Here is a 22,273-nt window from a genome sequence, read left to right as displayed (position 1 = left end):
AATGGCTTACGATCGGTTGTAACAATTTGTCTCCCATAACACATACTATTCAGGTTTAGTTAAATATATAATGCTTTTTCCTACTCAATGTAAGAAAAACAATACATATTTACCAACTACATCCAGAACAAACTAAATACGACACGAGACACAAGTAGGTCTAACGAGTTTACATATCCTCTTCAGTGATGTCCAATGTTTCCTTCAGAATATCTAAGTAATATACAAAACAAACCTCTCACTCGAAGAGTCTGATATCTTCCATGGCCATTCTAACTACATTGGTTGTTCTTGTAACAAATGTTTTAAAAAGTATATTGAAAAAATTCAATCCTTCGACATTTTCAGTTGTCGTGCATAGATATACAGTTAAAAGCTGATTTTACACGACTTTAACGACATAACTTTTAATTAATAAAGATAGCTAGATCTGGCACTGATTTCAATAAATTTGCTTATGACTTAATTTATAATTCTACTGCAACTTGAATGAAATCAGCCCTTCAGATAAAGCAACGGTTACTTTAAACCTTAGCTGGACTTCTAGAAAAACTAATTTCAACTAATGTAGATATATTGAACACAATAACTGATAAAATTTTAAAACAAGTTCCGGAGATAAATTTTGAGATTATGTAGGCGCTTGTGTTTATCTGGAGAAGACAAGCCTATGACCATACATTAGAGGATACAAACATTTCTAAAATTAATAACCATACATTTCATAACTTCTACATCAGTATTTTAAAAGACCGCTGGTATATCTTCTAGAATTGATGTTACATAATGGATTTATACGTGTCGAAACCCGGTTTCTAGCGTTATGAGTCCGAAAATTACTACTATGCCCCTGGTGAGAGGCTTCAAACTAGAACAATGGAAGTTTGGATCGTTTAAATTATGTTTACGTTGGTTTTATTTGAAAAAAATAAAAAATTGCAAACTTAAAATCTAATCAACACAATTTGATTACATTTCAAAAGACTAATATCCTTGTTAAGCAAGAAGAAATCCCAGTTTTCTGGTTTTAAATGGAATCCCGAAACAATTGATTTATAAATTTCTAATATAACTTCAAGCTGTAGTGTAGTGTAATACATATTTCTTTGTGAACTGAAATTAGGTATTACAACTTTCTTAGAGTTACGTGAATCCCAATACCATGTTTTTCCAACTAGTAAATCTTCAGTTCCAATACAGGCAAGGCTGATTTTCTAAAGTGCCATCTAGTGCTGGAAACGTGTAACAAAACTTCCAATATACATTTATGCTCCATAATTCAAATACAGTAAAAACCCTTTTATACCCGCATTATCAGCAAATTATTTTACTTTTCTGTTCAGTTAATTATTATAAACATAGTTTGTAATAAAGAAAATATCTGCTTTACATTTTATTAGCATTTCTTGAGTAATTGTCAACGTTTGGATACGAAATAAAATTAATATTCTTCTCAAGTTAATTACAGTTTTAATATCAATCTCACAGCTAATTTTCAGTCACTTTTGTTTGTAATCAGACTGTAATTAACGAGAAAGAGAGCAAAAGTTCAAGATCTGTTTAATAGAGTAACACAACTCAGAAATATACATGCTTACTTTGCAAATTGGTGACAATAACAAAATCATTAAATACCTAAAAACGTAAGTTTTCACCTCAGCTGTTCTTACACCCTTGTGTAAATTAATTGAAACAAATGGTCATTTTACAATAGTTTCAGCATGGCAGCCGGTGTAGGCTTGCTGGACTCGCTGATTTCCTTTAATAGTCATTTTTTCACACAGACGGCGTCATTAGCTGTGTTTTGCAGTACGATCGATCTATTTTTGGGATATATGACGAAATTTTGAAAAATATTACGTCATTCGAAATTGCGTTAGAAGGGCAAGGAGACCAGTCAAAAACAACTTCTTACCAACTCAATGAAGAAAAAACGGTATCAATGGGGTCTGAAATACAAGAACTGGATGCAAGAACAATGAAAGATGGTGTTATTCAGTGACAAGACTCATTTATTCGTACTGGGTCAAAGAAGTCTGCATGTTCGCAGATCTCCAGGTGAGAAACTTCGAGAATCTCACATCAATCAGTTCGTAAAACATCCCTTTAAGAAGATGTTTTGGGGCTTTTTTAGGTACTATGGCGTCGGAGGCTTACATATCGTAGAAGGTATGATGCGAGGACCACAGTACATCGAAGTTTTGCAGAGAAGAGTCGTTCCAGAATTGAAAAAGAGATTTCCAGATGGATCTGGCTCCGTTCCACACATCAAAACTTGTGAAGAATTTTATGACTACAATGCGAATAAAGGTGGTGGACTGGCCTGGAAACTCTCCTGACTTAAATACTATTGAAAATCTTTATGCAATTTGTAAAGAAAGACTTCGTGGAAAAGACTGTACTACGAAAGATAAGTTAATTGAGGCCATAATTGAGGTGTGATACCGCGATCCAAAAATTCGTAAAGATTGCAGTCAACTCGTGGACTCGATGACAAAGCGGATTAATAATCTTCTGAAAAATAAAGGCGGTCATATCATGCATTAATTTGTGAGTAATTTTTGGATTCTCAGAAATAAAGCGCAAAAAATTGAAAAAATCGTAATTTTCCATCTTGTTTCAATTAATTTGCACAAGGATGTAAATGATGTAATAAACTATGACTGTAAATAAATTCCTGAATAATACTATAAAAATCTTACTTTGACTAAACAAGACGAATGACAAAGGCACAATTGTTTGGTGACACACTGTTCAACAGTTAACCAAGTAGATTCGAATTACACAACTGTTCATTAACACCTAAGCATAAATTATTTGATAATTTTCCACATAAAAATCTACTTTTCGAAAGTAATCCTTTATCCTTGATACAGTAATTTACAATTCTTCACATAACCATAACATACAAATACCATTTTAAATTATCTCCAGCTTGGTTGCGATTGGAGCCCTTAAATATCCAAAACCCTTATAAGCCATGCATTATGAATACACATGCCTTTTTTTCATAACAATTGTGTAATGCCCAAATTCTAGATGAATATTAAAAGGCAGATAAAGCTGTGATATAATAAAAGAGGTAAATACGAATATTTACTTTAATATATAAAAGTGTCGAATAAAAGGAGAGGAACAATGATTTCATTAGATGTCATTAATTTTACTTGAACAATGGTGTTGGGAGCTGAACACAATTATCTGTACCAGGATAAGATGGAAGAGTTAACTCAAACTTCGCCAACAAGCTCTCTGGTACAAACCTACCACCTAACCAGTGGTATTTTCCCTTGAAGAGTTTGGCACACTTCTTGGGAGCAGTCAAAGAGATCAAAAACTCTGGCTGTAGACCCTCGGGGTCTCCCTTTTCGATATCCCAACCTGACAAAGAGCAAAAAAATATATGAACATTTTATGAACGTTAGATTTTTTTACAAATTATCAGTGAAAGAAATATTTTAATTGTTAATTTTTTGTAGGGCACTAAGAAAATATAGTGTTATTATGTGCACTGACAGCCTTGAGGTTAACAACAGACATTGTAGTAGACTAAGAAATGTCAGGAATGCTATCGCTGAATTAAACTGAGTTATTTGGTTCTAATTGAGTTTGAGGAAAGATACCAGATGCAATGTAATTTATTAATAACTAACATAAAATGCCTGTATATGGGCTTCAAAGGCCATTCACGGCTCACAGAGGCCCCAATATACCAATCAACCTCTTCCATTATCCATAATTACTTTTATTACTACGACAAGTTTGTTCCCTAAAACACGCCTCATTATGACATTAGTACCTGAATACGTTTCAAGCTTGGTCAACTCAAGGTCCAGATCAAGTTCAGAAAGAAAACAATCCTAGGTCAGAAACCATGGAACCTTATTTCTTGTACATCACCAAGCTTGGGTGACCTTCTGAGCACATTTTAGTTTCCCCCTGTACCCCTTTGTAGGAGTTACACCGTATAGATAAAGACACCCCTAGGGTAACCTCGAGTCCTTTTATCAAGTTCCAAAACAGCGAGAGAAGTCTGTGGTCAAACAAAAATTTCCAAACACACAACATTAATTCATAAATAATAAAACCAATTAAACTGACAAGAGCACTGGACAGTAGATTGTGCTTATAGCAACTCTAGACCTGAACCTAATCTAATCAGTTTCTAAAATAACCTCTCATACACAAAGATAGCATAACATTATATATATAAGATTTGTAATTATACCCTCTCTGTGTGCAGGCAAGTTACTGTTGGTGATTCCAACAGAGAAATAGGGAAGGTATATGTTTAAACGTTGTTCTTATTTGTTTGTTGTTAAATGCAACAATCAATGGACTATCTATCTCTGCTCATCACGAGTATCGAAACCTCATTGTTAGCTTTGTAATATCCTTAAGGCATCAGCTGACCTCGCCAGCGGAAAATATCGCTACCCTCCTTCAGATGGCGCTTTATTCTATACAGAACTATTTCTCACGAGAAAGTACATATGATACCACAAAGAAATGACCTGCAATAATATTCAGATAAAGCGAGATAAAAACATGGCCACATTTCACGACTAATAACCTCTTGTTGAAAACACACACAGAGCACGAAACGTTTATGTACGAACATTTTTAGAAAATCAGGATTAATGTGAATGTGGGAAGCACTAAATACGTTTTAACTAACATTAAAGCATTTTAGGTTGTTAGAAATACGTCAAAAAACTTAAAATTATATAAACGTACACACAAATACATAATATAAACGTATTTTGATGTTTTAAGAACTTTGTGTAAAATACTACTTTATTTTAAAACGAATATTCAATCTATTTTCAAAACATAACACTTATATTTTTGTTTGTTTTTTAATTAGAAGACAAATCACAAACCTGATGGGACATCGACACAACACAGAGGCACATTAATTTTCTTTAATTTTTCCAGTATTTCAACAAATTCAGGCTCTACAGGGGGCTTGAAATTGAAGCCAAATAATGCATCCACGACTACATTGTACGAATCTGTTATGAGCTGAGCGTCAGGGAGAAATGACAGAAAAGGGATTTCCATTTCTTGACACTGTTTAGTCAAGCTTTTAAACAGAGGTTTATTAGATTGTTTAGGATAGAATACGGACGGTTCATACCCCTAGAAAAAAGAAACAAGTTATGTCATATAAAATACATCACATAAAAGTTGAAGGTATTCGCGGTTTTTTTTCCAGACTATGAACAACAGTTACACGTACAAAACTTGAATTTCTTTTTTATCCAGCAAAGACCAAAACCGACATGTTTTATATATGTTTCTATATCCTTTTCATTATTGCACCTTATAATAATATAAAAAAGTTCAAGCTTTTATAATATATTATACATTTTAAAGATGTCATATAAGTTAATATTTTCAACTTTCCAACACAACTCCCATAAAAAAGGCATTGCAATTAATGTTTCATTTCAGTATATTCAGTATACAACAGTCTAGTACATTCAAAATATTTATATAAGAATCTTGCGCTTGTTTTGATAGAGAAAATCAGTTCAGAAGTTTGAATCACACATCTAATATTCATAAGTGAAACGGCCAGGCATGGCCAGGTGGGTTAAGGCGTGCGACTCGTAATCTGACGGTCTTCAAAAAGAAGAGAGTAAAAGGAATATGAGAATCAGTGCTGCTTTGCCAAACATTTTGAACGTATTTGGTGAACAAACACCACAACATCAAGGTATGCATACGCGCTATTAGTCTAACCTATTAAATATCTGGTAAACTTTGAACTTAACGTACATTATGACATATAGACAGATAATAATTTATAGAGATTACTTTTAGCCGTTTTTTATATTCTTGCGTAAAGAACACAGTTCAATTTAGGACATATTGTTTAGTAACTGTAAATAAGGATTACACGGGGTAATAATATATTAAAATTATCTTTGTTGACGTTGTTCTGGTTTACAGGGATTATAAAATCTGTCAAGTAGCTAGAAATAGAATGGTCTCAACACCGAGAGCGTACAAACAAAAAAACACTCGATTTTTTTCAGGAGACTATACATATAAATGATACTAATATATCTGAATACATACGAAAATCTGATCCAATGAGTCCGTAAGATTCTGTTAGTTGGACTAAGTACATACAAATATACCATAATCACAATATTCTCATATCTTGAGTAAATGTTGTTGTATTTTAGTGCAACGCCACTAAAATAGATTATTTAGGTTTTTTTCACCGCAAAGAATCGAATCCTGGAAGTTGCGAGTTCATCATGCTCTATCAAGAAAGAGACTAGAGAAAGAACTAAAGATTACATGACTGTAAACTGAAACTGGGTCGTCAACAATAATATAGCTGATATAACATAAATATTGCTCTACTTGTGACACTACAATTAGTCACTCCATTAGTGGCATTGTTATTAGTTGCTCTGGTAATGATATTACTATTAGTTGCTCCAGTAATTATGCTACCATTAGTTGTCCCAGTAGTAGTAGTACTGACATTAATTGCTCTGGTAGTGATATTACTATTAGTTACTCCAGTAGTAACATTACCATTAGTCGCCCTAATAGTGATATTACCATTAATGGCTTCATTAGTGATTTTACCATTAGTCGCTCCAGTAGTTATATTACCATTAGTCGTTCTAGTAGTGATATCAACATTAATTGCTCCAGTAATTATATTACCATTAGTTACTCCTGGAGTTATATTACCATTATTCGCTTTAGTAGTTACATTACCACTAGTCGCGTCAGAAGTAATATTACCATTAGTTGTTTTAGTAGTGATATTGCCACTAGTTCCTTCAGTACTGATATTACCATTAGTCTCTCTGAGAGTGATATTACTATTAGTCTCTCTAAGAGTAATATTACTATTAGTCGCTCTAATTGAGTGTAAAACATAACCATGACATTGAAATATTTCTTTGAATCGAACATTTCTGTCGGTAAATGTGCTTTACTACAGAGAAATATATATATTCAAAGATATCTTACAGTGAAAAAATGTAGTTATGTTCGGCTGTATTAACTACGACAACAGAACCCTTATTATAATGAATTTAAGCTACAAAGGAAACCCGACACAAAACTCATTACTGTTATTTTGACATGTCATTCCACCTCTGTTTTTGATCAGTTTCGAAAACACTTAAACTTCACTTATTTGTATTTATGGCAAAGCTACTAAGACCACGTGCTGCCGTCCTTAATTTTGAACTAATAACTTGAGGAAAGACAGGCCTATGATCCAAAAACCACGATGAGAGATTGACTGTCATTCCCATAACTCACTGACAACTTAAAGTGCGGGAAATATTTTGTGCTATCTAACAGTTTAGAATCTAGAGCACTTTACACAGAACCAACTCGAGTCATTTTCGGTATAAGAAACAAGGAACAAGGCCATTTCGTAAAATATATTATGAATTAACTGAACATTAATATTAAAATCCAGATCTAGTCTGTTATCATGCTATGTCTCCAACAGATCAGCTGGAGATGGAATCTTCTCTTATTAATGTAAATGGATATTTTAGAAACTTCACTCTCCGACAGAAGACATTTTAGCAATGCCGGTTATAAGATTCCTCTCTCATCAAGAAAATATATATATATGTATATGTGTGTTAATTAAAAAACCAACACATATCTGTCTTTGCAATACCAAATAAATGTAAAACCTTTGTTTAAACAGTTTGATACAAAATTCCATGTAGTTTATTGGACAGCTGAAACGTAAGTTTAAATATACCACCCTAAAGCTTTATCGTCGTAATGTTGACAAATGCGCATTGCGACAAAACGTCTTACAGAGATACTTGTATCCCGTGTGTTGCTAAGTCATTAGTTGAATATCCAATGAGAAAGAAAGAAAAAAGAAAGAGAATGGATTCTTCAAAGCTAATTGAATATGCGGTTAAATAGTCCTAGAACGTTTTGTTTTTGAAGCGAATAGCAGGTTTCTCTAAAAACAAGGAAATGTTAGAACAAATACAGTAATTTTGCAGAGCGGTATATATGTATATGTGTTTGACTTAAATACACTGTACCTAAATACCCGAACTTTGTAAACCGCTATTTTTTAAAAAGAAATTCCAAGACTTCATTTCTTTAATTAATGTTTTTTCTCAGTTCAGTTTGAATTACGAAAGTAACGCAATTGTCCCTGAAACTATGACGTGCCATAGGGGATCTTATTCAACATACAACTTAGTAACAATTAGTTATACGCTTTTGTTGTATAAAATATAAGAAAAACTTTATTATTTTGCTAATATTAACATATTCCATAAATTTATCCGTCAGTTTTTCGGTTCGTCAGAACATAAAGGTTTGGTTTTTTGGTTTTTGAATTTCGCACAAAGCTACTCGAGGACTATCTGTGCTAGCCGTCCCTAATTTTGCAGTGCAAGATTAGAGGGAAGGCAGCTAGTCATCACCATCCACCGCCAACTCTTGGGCTACTCTTTTACCAATGAATAGTGGGATTCACCGTAACATTGTAACGCCCCCACGGCTGAAAGGGCGAGTATGTTTGGTGCGAGCGGGATTCGAACCCGCGACTCTCGGATTACGAGTCGAACTCCTTAGCACGCTTGGTCATGCCGGGCCAAACCTTGTGAATCAGAACGTTCAGCGATACTAACACTGTCAAATATTGAGGTACTTTGACTTGTGTGCACATTTCTCTCTTTTTTTTTTTTTCTCTACGTTAATGCCACGTGCTGTGAAATAATATTTGAAAGATGAAATATATGATCAAACGTACAGAAGAAATAGGTAAATTTGGAACAAGTGGCTGCAAGTTGTAACTAAAACAATTTTACTATAAATGTTCAATTGGAGATAAATATCTTTATGATTTTACTCACACGAATTTACAAACATTTTATAGAAATAAACATCCAAACAATAATTTCCCACTGAAACATAATGTTCTCGCTCCTTTAGTGCAAAATACATGAAGTAGTTTTAACCGGCAAATTTCTAATTATGAGTCCACCGAGACGGATCCGTGCCAGTTGCTTTAAAATAAAAAAATGTTTGGGACGTCTTTGTTTGCTATTAAGTAAAAGTTACACAATAGGCTATCTATCCTCTATCCATTACTAAAGCCCGATTTTGGGCGTTATAAGCCCTCAGACTTTCTGCTAAGCCACCATGGGGCAAACTGTTTGTTTTGTAAAATTTCTCGCAAAACTAGATAAGGTATATCTGCGATACCCTCCATAATTTCCAAATTATCTATTAAAGGGAAGACAACTAGTAATAGTCAACTACCGCTAGTTCTTGAGTCGCTCTTACAAGACCGCATTAGTGGGATTTAATTGTCTATCTCGTAACACACGCCCACGTTCTCAAAGCGCAAGAAATGCTATTGTTATACATTCATTTTTGCGGCAAACGTCACGAACCACAAAACTTCCGATTCATAATCTTGCACGCTAACTGGACCGCGCTCAGCATCGAAACGGTAAGGCTTCTTCACAAGATTTTTTCGCCCTCGATGTTAACATTAATGTGTTGCTTTTACCACTAGATGGTTTAAACATTACAACAAAATACTATAAACACAAAGCAGTTTATTATGTAAAAGTAATAACAGGAATATTTTGAATATTTTTAACGTAATGTACTGATAGAAGCGAGTCAGATGAGTCGTTGAAGAATTGTGAATTACATAATAAAAATTCTTCCTTCCTAATGAAAAGGCCCGGCATAGCCAGGTGCTCGACTCGTAATCTGAGGGTCGCGGGTTCGAATCCCCGTCGCACCAAACATGTTCGCCCTTTCAGCTGTGGGAGCAATCTAATATGACGGTCAATCCCACTATTCGTGGGTAAAATAGTCCAAGAGTTGGCGGTGGGTGGTGAAGACCAGTTGCCTTCCCTCTAGTCTTACACTGCTACAATAGGGACAGCTAGCGCTGATAGCCCTAGTGTAGCTTTGCGCAAAATTCAAAACAAACCAATCCTCTTGAAAAGAATTTCACAAAAGTATTGAGCTATGAAGAAGAAGAAATATATATAGTATTTCTAACTGTTTACACATGTTACACAACCCACCATACAATACATTACTTACAAATAACTTTAAGTGACGAGCACACACCAGGCCATCTCCTCCGTTTGTTCCAGGTCCGCAACAAACGAGAACAGTTTTCCGTCGTGTCATGTCCAGTAGAGGATATGTCTTGGCAACAGCTGTGGCAACACTCAGGCCTGCCAGCTCCATCACTTGATCTACGTTATAGCCATATTCATCGAATAACTCCTCCTCAATCTTGATGGCTTCTTCTTGGCTATGAAAAATATTAATGTTTAAAGGTAGGAAATATATACAGTTATTTTTCTTCGACAAGAAATTCCAAAAACAATGCTTGCAAATGTAATATAAACTTAAAGCCAAATTTGGTGACATTTTAAATAAAAACCACAATCAAACTGCAAAACAGCAGGCATCGGTCGCTGTTATGACTTACAATCAACATTTGTTTTCTTCTGTTGTAATTTTTTTCTTATTTTCAAACTCTCATTTAGTATGACATTTATCTAAAGTTCTAAACCTTTATTTGATAAAGTTGACAAGTTTGCTTTCGCTTGTAACTGACAACCTGATGAACCGACTGTCTCCAAATCTGGCATGTGCTCTTAGAGCACTCAGGGAATTGTCATAAGGAATTTGTGTTCGAGTTCGCAGTTCTCCTTCGTCTTCCCGTTCCACCAATTGGGAACAAGTTGTACAATAGCACTGAAAAAAATGTCAATCGGTTGTTTGATTTTGACAGCAGGCTAGGAGTAGTGGTTGTAGAAAGGGATAAAAGAAAAATGTCATAGGTCAAACCGATAAGAAGTTAACTAGAAATATATATACGTATTTTAATATATACGCTATTCTCAATACAACGTTTCGGGCAATGTCCTTCAGGTATCACTGACTGGGCAGTAAATATTCTAGTTTTATTCCACTAATCACAAGTTTAGGTCGTTGATGTTAAGTCAAGTGCTTTTTCGTTTTTGTTTTTTTTTTAATTTCGCGCAAAGCTACACGAGGGCTATCTGCGCTAACCGTCCCTAATTTTGCAGTGTAAGACTAGAGGGAAAACAGCTAGTCATCACCACCCACCTCCAACTCTTGGGCTACTCTTTTACTAACGAATAGTGGGATTGACTGTGACATTATAACGCTCCCACGGCTGAAATGGCGAGCATGTTTGGTGCGACCGGGATTCGAACCCGCGACCTTCGGATTACGAGTCGAACACGAGTCATGTGCTAACTCTATTATTGAAAATAATCATCTTCCAAAATTAAAATATACATTCACTTTAATTCGTTATTAAGTTACATACTAGTTTCAAAGTGTCAAATAAACACAGGTTAGCTCGAGGACGTACTATTCGGTTCCCACCCATTTATTAAAAAATATATTTTAAATAACGATATTTTTTGTAGTTCTCCCTTTGAATACACTGAAACACTCAAGCAACTTTATTTAGATTTCTCTTAGTGGAAAACGCAGTTTGCGTGTAAATTACAGATTTCTTGGTCCCCTTAGGGAAAATGGTGTACTACTCTTGTTGGTGTATCATTCAACAGGTAGAGGCATGGCCAGGTGGTTAAGGCACTCAACTCGTAATCTGAGAATCGCGGATTCGAATCCCCGTTACACCAAACATGCTCGCTCTTTCGGTCGTGGGGGCGTTATATTGTGACGGTCAATCCCACTGTTTGTTGGTAAAAGAGCAGCCCAAGAGTTGGTGGTAATGACTGGCTGCCTTCCCTCTAGTCTTACACTGCTAAATTAGGGACGGCTAGTGGAAATAGCCCTCATGTAGCTTTGCGCGAAATTCAAACCAAACAACCTTTCAACAGTTACGGGTTTCGATACACGTGGTGGGCAGAGCACAGATACACCTATTGTGTAGCTTTGTGCTTAAACCAAACTAGTTGAGCTAACAAAAGCCAGTAGTTGTCTTTAGCATGCTAAGTAGCCAAAGGTAAATGGCAAATTTAAGTTCGTGTTTTGGAATCGAGGCTGTTGAGAGAATAGTATTTGTGTGTTGTCTGTGTGCGTTTTCGTTCGTTAAGTGTTCAGCAGAGATATTTCTGTTTTGTTTTTTAATTTTCATCAACTTCAATTTCTTTCACAGTCAGATCTCGCGTGCTCTAAAGTACACCTCGCCTGAACGAACCAGCATATCAATCCTTTGCTGTAAGCGTGAAATAGCTGAGAGTGTTGCGCATGTTCCAATGAAAGAGAGGGGATTTTTGGGAGAAAAGTAGTTGTACGTAAATCCATGTACGAACTTGGATCTGGATATTTATTGTGGTCGCTCTGACACAACTTTTTTATTATCGTGTTATACTTGCACTTCGCATTCCTTTCTTATGTCCATCCATGTTACTTAGGTTGAACTTATTCCTATTGGGAATTAACTACATTAATTTAAACATCAAACTACATTAATTTAAACATAACAATTTTCAATATATGGACAAAGAGAACAGCTTATCTGTTGATTTATTTAGTTGGTTTCTACTAGAATATCATTAAGTGAAGACATCTGTCATGGACAACGCGTTTAGTCCTAAGATATTAATCCAGAAGGTGAAAAAACTGTGGAGCTAAACAAATAGAAAAAGTTATTTTGTCTAGATATGTAGATACTTATGTTTCCTTTTATATCCCATAAAAATTTATTCATCCACACTCGTTATTTTATACTTAAAGGAACTATGTCCAATTATATATCACAGAATATTTCAGTTATTTTTGATCGAATATACTGCCGTTTGTGGGGTTGCATAGCTGACATTTTTCGAGGAATAATTTTACCTGAAGACACCGTACGTGTATGATTATAGAAAAAAACAACAACAAATGAAACGATACGGTTACTCTAGCTTAGAATTTAGGTATACAGAAGTCTAGGTTAAGCAGAAAGATCATTAGTAATACAATCAAATCAATATGCTTTCAGCTCTGGAATAGTAATACAATTAAGTTCAGACGTAATATGTTTAGAGTAACTAAAAATGAAACTTCACAAACAAGTTTTATTAAACGTGTGCGTGTGGGTTTGTTGCTGGTATATCGAACCGACTGAAACCAAGCACTTACGTAACGTTCTAAACACTGATATTTGCCTGTTATTCTGCAGCTTTTCGAGTACAATATGTTAAAATGTACCTCACACATAGATAAAACAAACAAAACACATATTAATCTGACATCACGTTAAAATTTGTAATTATTCCAAGCTTCAACTGCACATTATGCCAGAATAATAACAACTACAGAAAATGATATCTTATTCGAAAATAAATTGTCTATAAAATTTAGGCCTAGCTATTAATGATTGTTTTTACAATGGTTCATTTAGATAATTGTGTTTTAGTGCAGCTATTGCAATAATAGTGTGTAATTCTATACTTTATTTTCAACACATTGTGGTACTATATTAAAAGTACGTGAACGTGTTTTGCGACCCAATGAAAAGTAACATCTTTATCAGGCATTTCAGCCGATTTGTTTCGGCAATATAGTTACTATCATCAGGCTTAGTGAGTACAGCCAGTTAGTCCTTAGAATAATCATATTCTCAACATTTACCTTTAAACCATGAAAATATAATGCGAAAAACTCAAAGTATCAAAAATAACACGTAATAATCACCACCGAAAAACTTTATAAATCAACGGGCGAGTTACAATTTCTTATCAATGTTTCCTAGTCTGTTAATAATTGTAAAATTATCATTTGTGCTATAGATAAAAGAATAAGCAATACCTTATACTCAGGAATCATTTTTGTTTTTTTTCATGACTGATTGGCAATCAAATGACGAATAATGAAAACCTGGACCCAAACATTTTCTTAAAATAGGGAGTAATGTAATTAGGCGAAGCAACATATTTAATTTGTTTTCTTGCTTCATGCGATTACGAATATATATAATCTGTTCCGTAATGTGTAGCATAATTTGAGTCGTAACTTTAGTTAACTGAACGAACGTATAAGATGATCTCCATTGCGTGTTTGCATGAAATCTTGGATAAATTCACAAGAAATGAGTAAATCAATAACGCTAATGTTCAGTATGAAAAGAAGGTTTAAAAGCTTTATGTGCTTCGAAAAGGCTTTATAGTCCTTTCAAATAAACCCGCTTAAATTAAATATTAATATTGTTATTACACTGCTGCTTATCGTCTGTATTAATTATAAAAAAAAAACAATTATTTTAACAAGATTAAAAATTATGCGAGATTAAAACCTAATGGAATGAAAATGATGTTTATTTTAAGCAAATGTTAAACAACCATAATTTTCTTTTCTGAATAAATATAACCAAATGATAAACGGAGCTCAGTGCTTTTTAATTATATCGTTCATAATACAGTTTTCTTATTTTATCTTTAGTCAGTTTAGGATGTCACTGAAAAGTAACACAACTACTTACATCTCCAATTTTACAGTCTTAGATGCAAGCAACTGTATTGTATCTTTTTCGTAAAATGCATCGCTATACTATTATAATAAAGTTACTTCCATTTGTTTAAGAAATATAGTTAGTAAGCACAAAACTACACAACTGTTTATCTGTACTATGCCCATCACTGGTACCAGAGCATGATTTGTGGCATTTTAAGCCCTCAGACTTAAAGTACATGTTCATAGTATTATTTTTATATGAAGGTCAGTGATGATTATACAACTGTTAGGTTTATATACAGCACAAATATTGCAGTAGTATTTTACCTTTCTAAGTAAATATTTCATTGCAAGCTTTTTTTTTTTCTCGAATCGTTGTGGAAGGAGAGAACCTTGAATTAGTCCTGATGACGAAATATGGAACAGAATGTAATGATTTCTGGCGTTAAAAGTAGATTCGTTATTATTTTTGTTCTTCTTGTGTAGCTTTGTGCTTAACTTAAAACAAACAAAGGAAAATATTCTTGTTTTTATTATATGTACAAAACTTCACTCCATAACTAAGGGTTTAACAACGAAACGTGTAGACTCTGAACTATTTTTTTCTGCAAATGTTGTTTTCTCTGCTTAACCGTTAACAGTTGTAATGCAAATACCTTTGAAGAGGCACATTATGTTTTATTCAGCGATACATTCATAAAATAATTAATAGTTTTAACACAGAGGATTTTCCAGCATAGTACTATAAATGTGAGTTTCTCCAAACATAACCTTCTCATTGCTAAGCTGGATTTAAAATCAAATCTATGCAGATCGCAATGCTCCTGAGACAAGTTGATTTAAATCTTACCTTGCTATTACATTTGTTATAAGCTTTCAAGTACAATTATTTTATTAATAAAATAAATCAAAAAGCTAAGAGTCTCTAGGTTGAATTAATAACAAAAGGATTCGGATATTACCAAATGTGTTTGAAAGTAGTAGTCCTACAAGTACTTGTTTAAATAAACGTAAGTATGCCTCTACCCTGCAAAACGAAACTCACTTGTTACACGCAAAAGATAAAAACAGACAGACCCCCGGCGTTTCTGTTTATCAGACAGAAACAATTTTGAAATGCAACTTAAATGAATTTTTTCTCTCCGGCTCAACTCCCAAACACATTGCACTAATTGAAGTAATTGGTTATCAGTTAATTCTGTTAAACATGGTATCAAAAAGAAATGCAATTAATATAAAACATGTGCAAAACTTTTATTATTCATGACAGACGGCCATGCCCTTGTCACATGACAGGATATCACGTTAACAATGAGGAAAACAAGTACTACTGTTTCATGAAAACTTTCAGTTTCACCATTTCAAATGTAGTGCTTCTCATTTCTACGATATTATTAACCGAATCAGACATTGTTCAAATCGCTCATGAACAATTCTTTAAAATATCGGATTTTAACAAGTGTTCACTTCGATCAGGGGTTTTATTAGCGTGCAGTTGAACACAAACTGTGCACCTGTAAAACTACTTATGTGGTTGTAAAATCACCTATGCAAGTAAGTTCACGTGGACAAATATAAAAAAAGCTAACATATTTATGATTATAAAATCCCGTTCCAGAATTGGTGAATAATGTATTTACAAGAACATTTATCATTTTATGTCAATTGTTGCGAGATCTGTATATATGAGGTGCAATAGGGCATCATGTATTTAAATATAATGTAGTTAAAACATAATTGTGTAGTTGAAGAAAAAATCTTAAGAAAATCTCTGACGTCATATCAACGTATACCTCTTTGTATAATCAAACAATCATGTTCTTATTCCCTTGACGTATCTTTCACCTGAAAATTTTCATTCTGTTGCACGCTAACTTTTCACCTGACCGTATAAATTATCACTATAATAATATTAGTTACAAACCAAAGTTAATCAGAAAGACACGCAAGTACCACTGAATTATAGTTGCATTGATAATTGTCTTCGTACTTACGTTTGTAAACTTGATATTAACATTTCTACACATTTTATATACATACGAATCAAATTAAAAATGAAAACTTTCGTAAATTCCGGCATATTTGTAATGATTGTGCATGAAAAGTACGAAGAACAACCAAATCCCCATAGTTACATAAACCCACCTGAGGTAGCTTAAGTCCTCCAGCGAAATTTCAGTATTCTGATCATCAGGGTTTCCTTGCTTCCCACGATCCACGCTAGCACTCTTGAGTCTTCTCCGGAAGGAAAACCGTACTTTACGTTCACCTTTCTCCATCTCCCGACATGGACCTCAGTTATTTCGTAGTTCTTCTTGGAACTACAACAATACCAGGAGCAAGAGCGCCACCGTCAACACACCCTGGTGACTGGCAACTGGATTACTCTTCGGTTGTAATTTACCTTTTCATATGATACACTTGTTATCATTAGTTATTGGTAATAAAAAGGCATTCTCGGATTCATAATATCGTTAACTAAAAGGATTCTGATTCTTTTAACATTATGTGCTATAAGATTAAATTATATAAAACTAGAGGGCTGAGAAAGGTGCATCCCTCCCCTTTTTCGATGCGGCATGTGTCAATATCACGTGACGAAAGCTACAGTATTTCAAGAAGGCGAATCGATTTTTATACTCTGCGTGGTCCTGTATGTTGCCAGAAGTGTGGAGACCAAATAAAAGCACGTCAAGGTTGTGGGTGTAGGCCACGCATTTTCGACAGTCATGTACATTGTAAACGCCTCCCACGCATATTTCCATAAATGTGCAAATTATTATTTTCCTTAACTAATATTTTTTACGATCATTTTTTGTATTTAACACATTGTACTTATGACTTTTGAATAACGACATGTTTAATCATTTTGCCATCTTTCTTTTGCAAACAAAAAAGATTAATGGTTTAACTTTTAGATATTCAGTTGTAGTTACTTTTCTCCCGTAGTTACAAGATTTGGTTTATTTATTTGTTGTTTTGCCCAAAATTACACAATGGGCTATCTGTACTGTGCCCTCCACGAGTATCGAAACTGAGTTTTTAGTATTATAGGCCTTCAGACTTAACACTAAGTGATGTCGTTTAATGTTCAAAATCTTAAAACTTGTCTCGCTATACAGAATAGACATTTTTAAAATTAAGTTCAGGAAAGAAAAAAAAACATTATTTTATTTAACAAAAGTGTTTTGAGCAGTAGCTCTTCACCAAGTTTAATATGATTACCTGTCTCACTTTGGCTGTCCAGTCACAAGTGCCAAGGCCGTATCAAACCCGAAGAACAGCAGATACTCGAATGTCATTATTAATTAGAGTAACAATTTTTCCCTAGAAAATGTGTTTTTAGACACTTCTTTCGTGCTGTTATTTGTTTCTTAGGGTGAAAATGATAATAAAGCATAATTAGAGCGCTGAGAATCTATCTATACAGAAAAGTTAACTCATTTAAGTATTTTTTTACCAATGATGTTAAGGATTATAAGTAAAGAACGACGGAGAACTCAAAACAATCAAAAACATTATCATAACTTTAAAGAAGAATTACCGAAGCACGATAGAATAGCTTAGAAACGTGTTCATAAATTCAGGCGCAATAATAACAGCATCTTAAAAATGAAGTTATCATAAATATACATCAACCGTGGATATATGGATCACAATTCTATAGCGTCGTGTTGGAATGTATGTTTGATTATTCAGAGAGTTCTAAAGAAATTAATATAACTCATATCTGATTTATAACTGTTCAGAAAACTACAGACGTGAGGACTGATACAAAATGTGTAGATAACAATGTTACTTTGATACAAACATATAAGCTAATTGTCATTAAACGCTGTAATTTAGATGTTTAGCTAGAGAGCGTTTAACGAAAATTTAATAATTTAAGTCTAAAAAGTTCTAAAGTTTTGATTTCAGATTTGGGGAGTGAATTATAAATACAATGATCAGTGAATTACCAGCTACAGAGTTTTTATTTCAGTAGCCGTGAGTCAACCAATGTTTTTGTATCAGTCACTTGATAGTTGAGCTACGAAGTTGTATAAATAAGTATATTTACGTTAACATGATTGTAAATGTGGTCTACAAGTTATTATAATTTTAAGTTTATGGAATCATTAAAGAAGGAAATAAATTAATCTGCCATCGTTACATATGTTGAATCATTTTCGCCAAGTAATCTGAAATAACCTGCCAATGCAAGAACAACGTTACAATAACATGTAAATATGATCAGCGACTTAACAGTTAAATGAAGACTAAACAAATCGAATTAACCAGTTAAAGGAATAGCTGGAAAAGTTAACATTCAAATTACATAAGTTAGAGCCAGTTAGTGTTTAAGAAGTTCTGAAAACTGCTATTCCAGTAGTCATATTGGTGTCATTTGAAGTAACAGAATCTATTCGAGATGCTAAGAGTAATTATAAAGAAATCCACATGTTTAAAATTATTATGTCTTAAAATTATTTGTTCTGGAGGATTAAAATTTCATTATAGGTACATTGAAGGTCAAAAGTTTCGTCCAGTATTCAGAACGTTTAAAAACTATATTATACTGTACCTAAACAGCTTTCTCCTTTCAATAACACAAGACTAGTGGCGTAAACACTTACCCTGATAAACTATAATATTTTCAATATATCTTTTGAAGACATCCTTCCTTAGGTCAAGTTTTTAAAATATATATATCAATTTTATATACGTGATATATTTAACCAGCCATGTCTTCTAACGTATACATAAGTTCATTTACCTCTAGAGTTAGAGAAAAAACGAGACCACTTACATATGTTCTCTGATCATATACAATGCAACAAATTACAATGAAAAAAACAGTTGGCATTTTATCATTCCAATTTGAAATTCTTTCCTAGGTGAAAAGATGAGTTACCTCTGTTTGACGATTAGAAATTCTAAAAGATGCAACGACACAAGTACAGTGGAACTAGCCGTACTAAAATTGAAATAATGTAGGCCATTTGGATATTCTTTTTTTGGTCATTTTGGAAATGACTAATTAAGAGATGTGTTACGAACTTATTTTCAAAACAAAGTTAAATTTAAAACTTCTGAATATGTGATGTACCTTATCCACTTGTTCCACCTAGAAGTGACTCAACAGACTATGAATTTACAGGTATATGATCAGTTCATAGAGATAATTAGGGACAAAGACTGTATTAATTAGAATAAAACAAATATGTGTTATTTTGAGATAATTATTCAATTAATTATGATGTTAAAACTGATGAATAGTGCAGCTTAAAAACTTAGTAAAATCGCATCATTTAGGACTAACATTTGGAACAACTCGTCACAAATTTCTCGTAATTTTTTGTTTAAAAAATCATTTTCCATCTTAGCTATTTCTGCACATAGCTAATAAATTGTTTTCTCACAACGGTATTTTCGTAACTGATTAACAACCACTAAATTGGTATGCCTAATATTTATATAAATATAATAGTTCTGTCTGTTGTATGTCATTGTAATTACTTTACAGGATGTGGATGGATCTTTACCAACGTTGGTGTTGAGGTTTGTTGGACTCACGGGGAAATGCGTAAAACAAAAAAATTCAACTTTGCATTTTGTATTTTGTGGTTTTACGGGCATAGTTTACCATCCCTTCACCCCCTTTTGATGGATTTTTACAAAATATGGCATGAAGGTTTGTTGGGTCCATGTGGAGATACACACAAATATGCAGTTGTACATTTTGTCTTTTGCATTTTCCTTGTACGGTTTTTTAAACACAATTACGTATAAGGGTTTGTTTGTTTTTGTTTTGACGCTCCCATGACTGAAATCGCTAGCATATTTGGTGCTACAGAGATTCGAACCCACGACCAGATTACGAGTCGATCGCCCTAACCACCTGGCCATTCTAAGCCTACGTGTAAAAGAAGCAAATTTTCATGCCTTAAGATAACCTTTTATTATTTATAAATTCTATCCATGGGAGGGGTATTCCAGGTAATTTAAAATATGGTTCTTCATGTTATCAATCCTCTTTACAACCTTTTACTGATTTGGGTTGTAAAGTCACACGTATTCACATAATAGTACTGGTTAATCATACCGTCGTCTGTATTAATTCATAAAGTAACATTCAGATACAGTGTAAATGCTGTCATTTTGTGTAGATTTATTTACACTTCTTTTCCTCAAGGGAGCCAGAAAATAATCCCAATAACATTTTTAGTTTTCCATGACAAATGTAAGATAATACAATATTTAAGACAACAGTATTAGCTCACCAAGAAAAGTGTCAAATTTGAGTCCAATAAGTTTTATCTTTTGCCCTCAAATAACACTGGTTAAACACACATGAGCATACCACTTTGTGTTTACAGTCCCTTTTATTTCCGAGGTTTGCCACAATTCAGAACATTGCAGTTGTTCGGGTATTCATTCTGATGACATTCAAAATTAGTGTGTGTTTTCTTATAGCAAAGCCACATCGAACTATCTGCTGGGCCCACCACGATATGGAAATGCGATTTTTGGCATTATAAGTCAGTAGATTTCTCACTGTGCTATTGGAGGACGAAAGGAAGAGACGTAAAAAACCAGATAGTATTAAAAACAGTCTGGAAACCGAATTGTTCACGTACAAATTCATTTATCAAAAAAATGGTGTAAACAAAGTATCGATAATTCATTTTCAAGGGCCCCCCACTAGTACAGCGGTAAGTCTACGGATTTACAACGCTAAAATAAGGGGTTTGATTCCTCTCGGAATAAATAAGAAGCTTTGCATTCCACATCAAAAATTGCAAATTTGACTCCACTTTTCAAGAGAGAAACAACATATAATCCAGAAGGATGTTTCAAGTGCACTATCTAATTTTTGGAAGTGTAGTGTTTTTTTTATTATAGCAGCTTTTTAGAATAGTCTAAGACAGTTCTTTTTGCATATTGCTATTTTTTGCACGAAGTGCTGTCAAATAGTATATCTAATTAAAAGTAATAATATCTAATTGATAAAATGTAAGAGCTTATTACCACTATGAACTAGCCTCTCTCATCTACTCTTTGTCCATTTGATGTGTGAATTAATATTGAAGTACTCAGTATATATTAGACTAGCGTAACTACATTTATGGTCTACAATAACCAACATTCTAGCATTTCAGATCACCTATGTATAAAAGCACTACTGGTATTCACAGTTATACAGTAGTATTATCGAGGTTTATAAAAATTTAATCTCTGACTCAAAATCTTTTATTTAAAGATTCTAGGGTGCTTATAGGTATCTAAGTTAACCAAAGTGTTCTGTTTAATATGATGCCATTTCCCCAGTATCTAATGTTTACCAACCACTTGTAAAGTTCCGATTTATATCTAACAGGTCATTTCGTTTCCCTCACTGTATTTGGCTTCCATAGGATGTTCGTGGTTTCTCTTTAGAATTCATTCCAAGTGAAATCCCCTATCATGTAAAATAAGTAATCTTAGGATATCTGACATAGAATATCCAAAATGCTAAAAATTAGGACTGATAATTCTAATCGCTTAGGGTGCCACATCGTGTCGAGCACTTGTAAATTCAAGCTTTTTAACATGCTATTAATTTGTTACATTTAGCGCAACATATTCTGGAAGACCCTGCCACATCTAACCTATACAAAAGCCAGTGTGTACCACGTTACGTTTAATTTCTTTAAATAGAAGTAATAAAATTCAGAATGTATTTATTCAGATCGAATAATTCGATTACTGTCCGCCCATTTCGATTTTAGTGACGGAGGTACAAGGAAGCCCTGAGAATGGGTGCTGTAAAACCTTATAACTGTAGTGAATGCTGGTATAATAAAGA

General features: G+C 33.7%; 1 protein-coding gene across 1 annotated transcript; it reads right to left on the bottom strand.

Moving 5' to 3' along the window:
* Positions 1 to 1,543: 1,543 nt before the first annotated feature.
* On the bottom strand, positions 1,544 to 16,827 carry LOC143249783 (NAD(P)H-hydrate epimerase-like). The gene is made up of 4 exons (XM_076500202.1): positions 16,591 to 16,827; positions 10,096 to 10,312; positions 4,884 to 5,142; positions 1,544 to 3,381 (listed from the first exon to the last, which is right to left on the bottom strand). Exons 1-4 carry the CDS (start codon positions 16,722 to 16,724, stop codon positions 3,164 to 3,166), a joined length of 828 nt encoding a protein of 275 aa, XP_076356317.1. The 5' UTR covers positions 16,725 to 16,827; the 3' UTR covers positions 1,544 to 3,163.
* Between the last annotated feature and the right edge of the window lie 5,446 nt (positions 16,828 to 22,273).

This window comes from Tachypleus tridentatus, chromosome 4 (assembly GCF_004210375.1).
Source record: "Tachypleus tridentatus isolate NWPU-2018 chromosome 4, ASM421037v1, whole genome shotgun sequence".
NCBI classification, from domain to species: Eukaryota; Metazoa; Arthropoda; class Merostomata; order Xiphosura; family Limulidae; genus Tachypleus; species Tachypleus tridentatus.
This window is presented reverse-complemented; position numbering and strand designations above follow the sequence as displayed.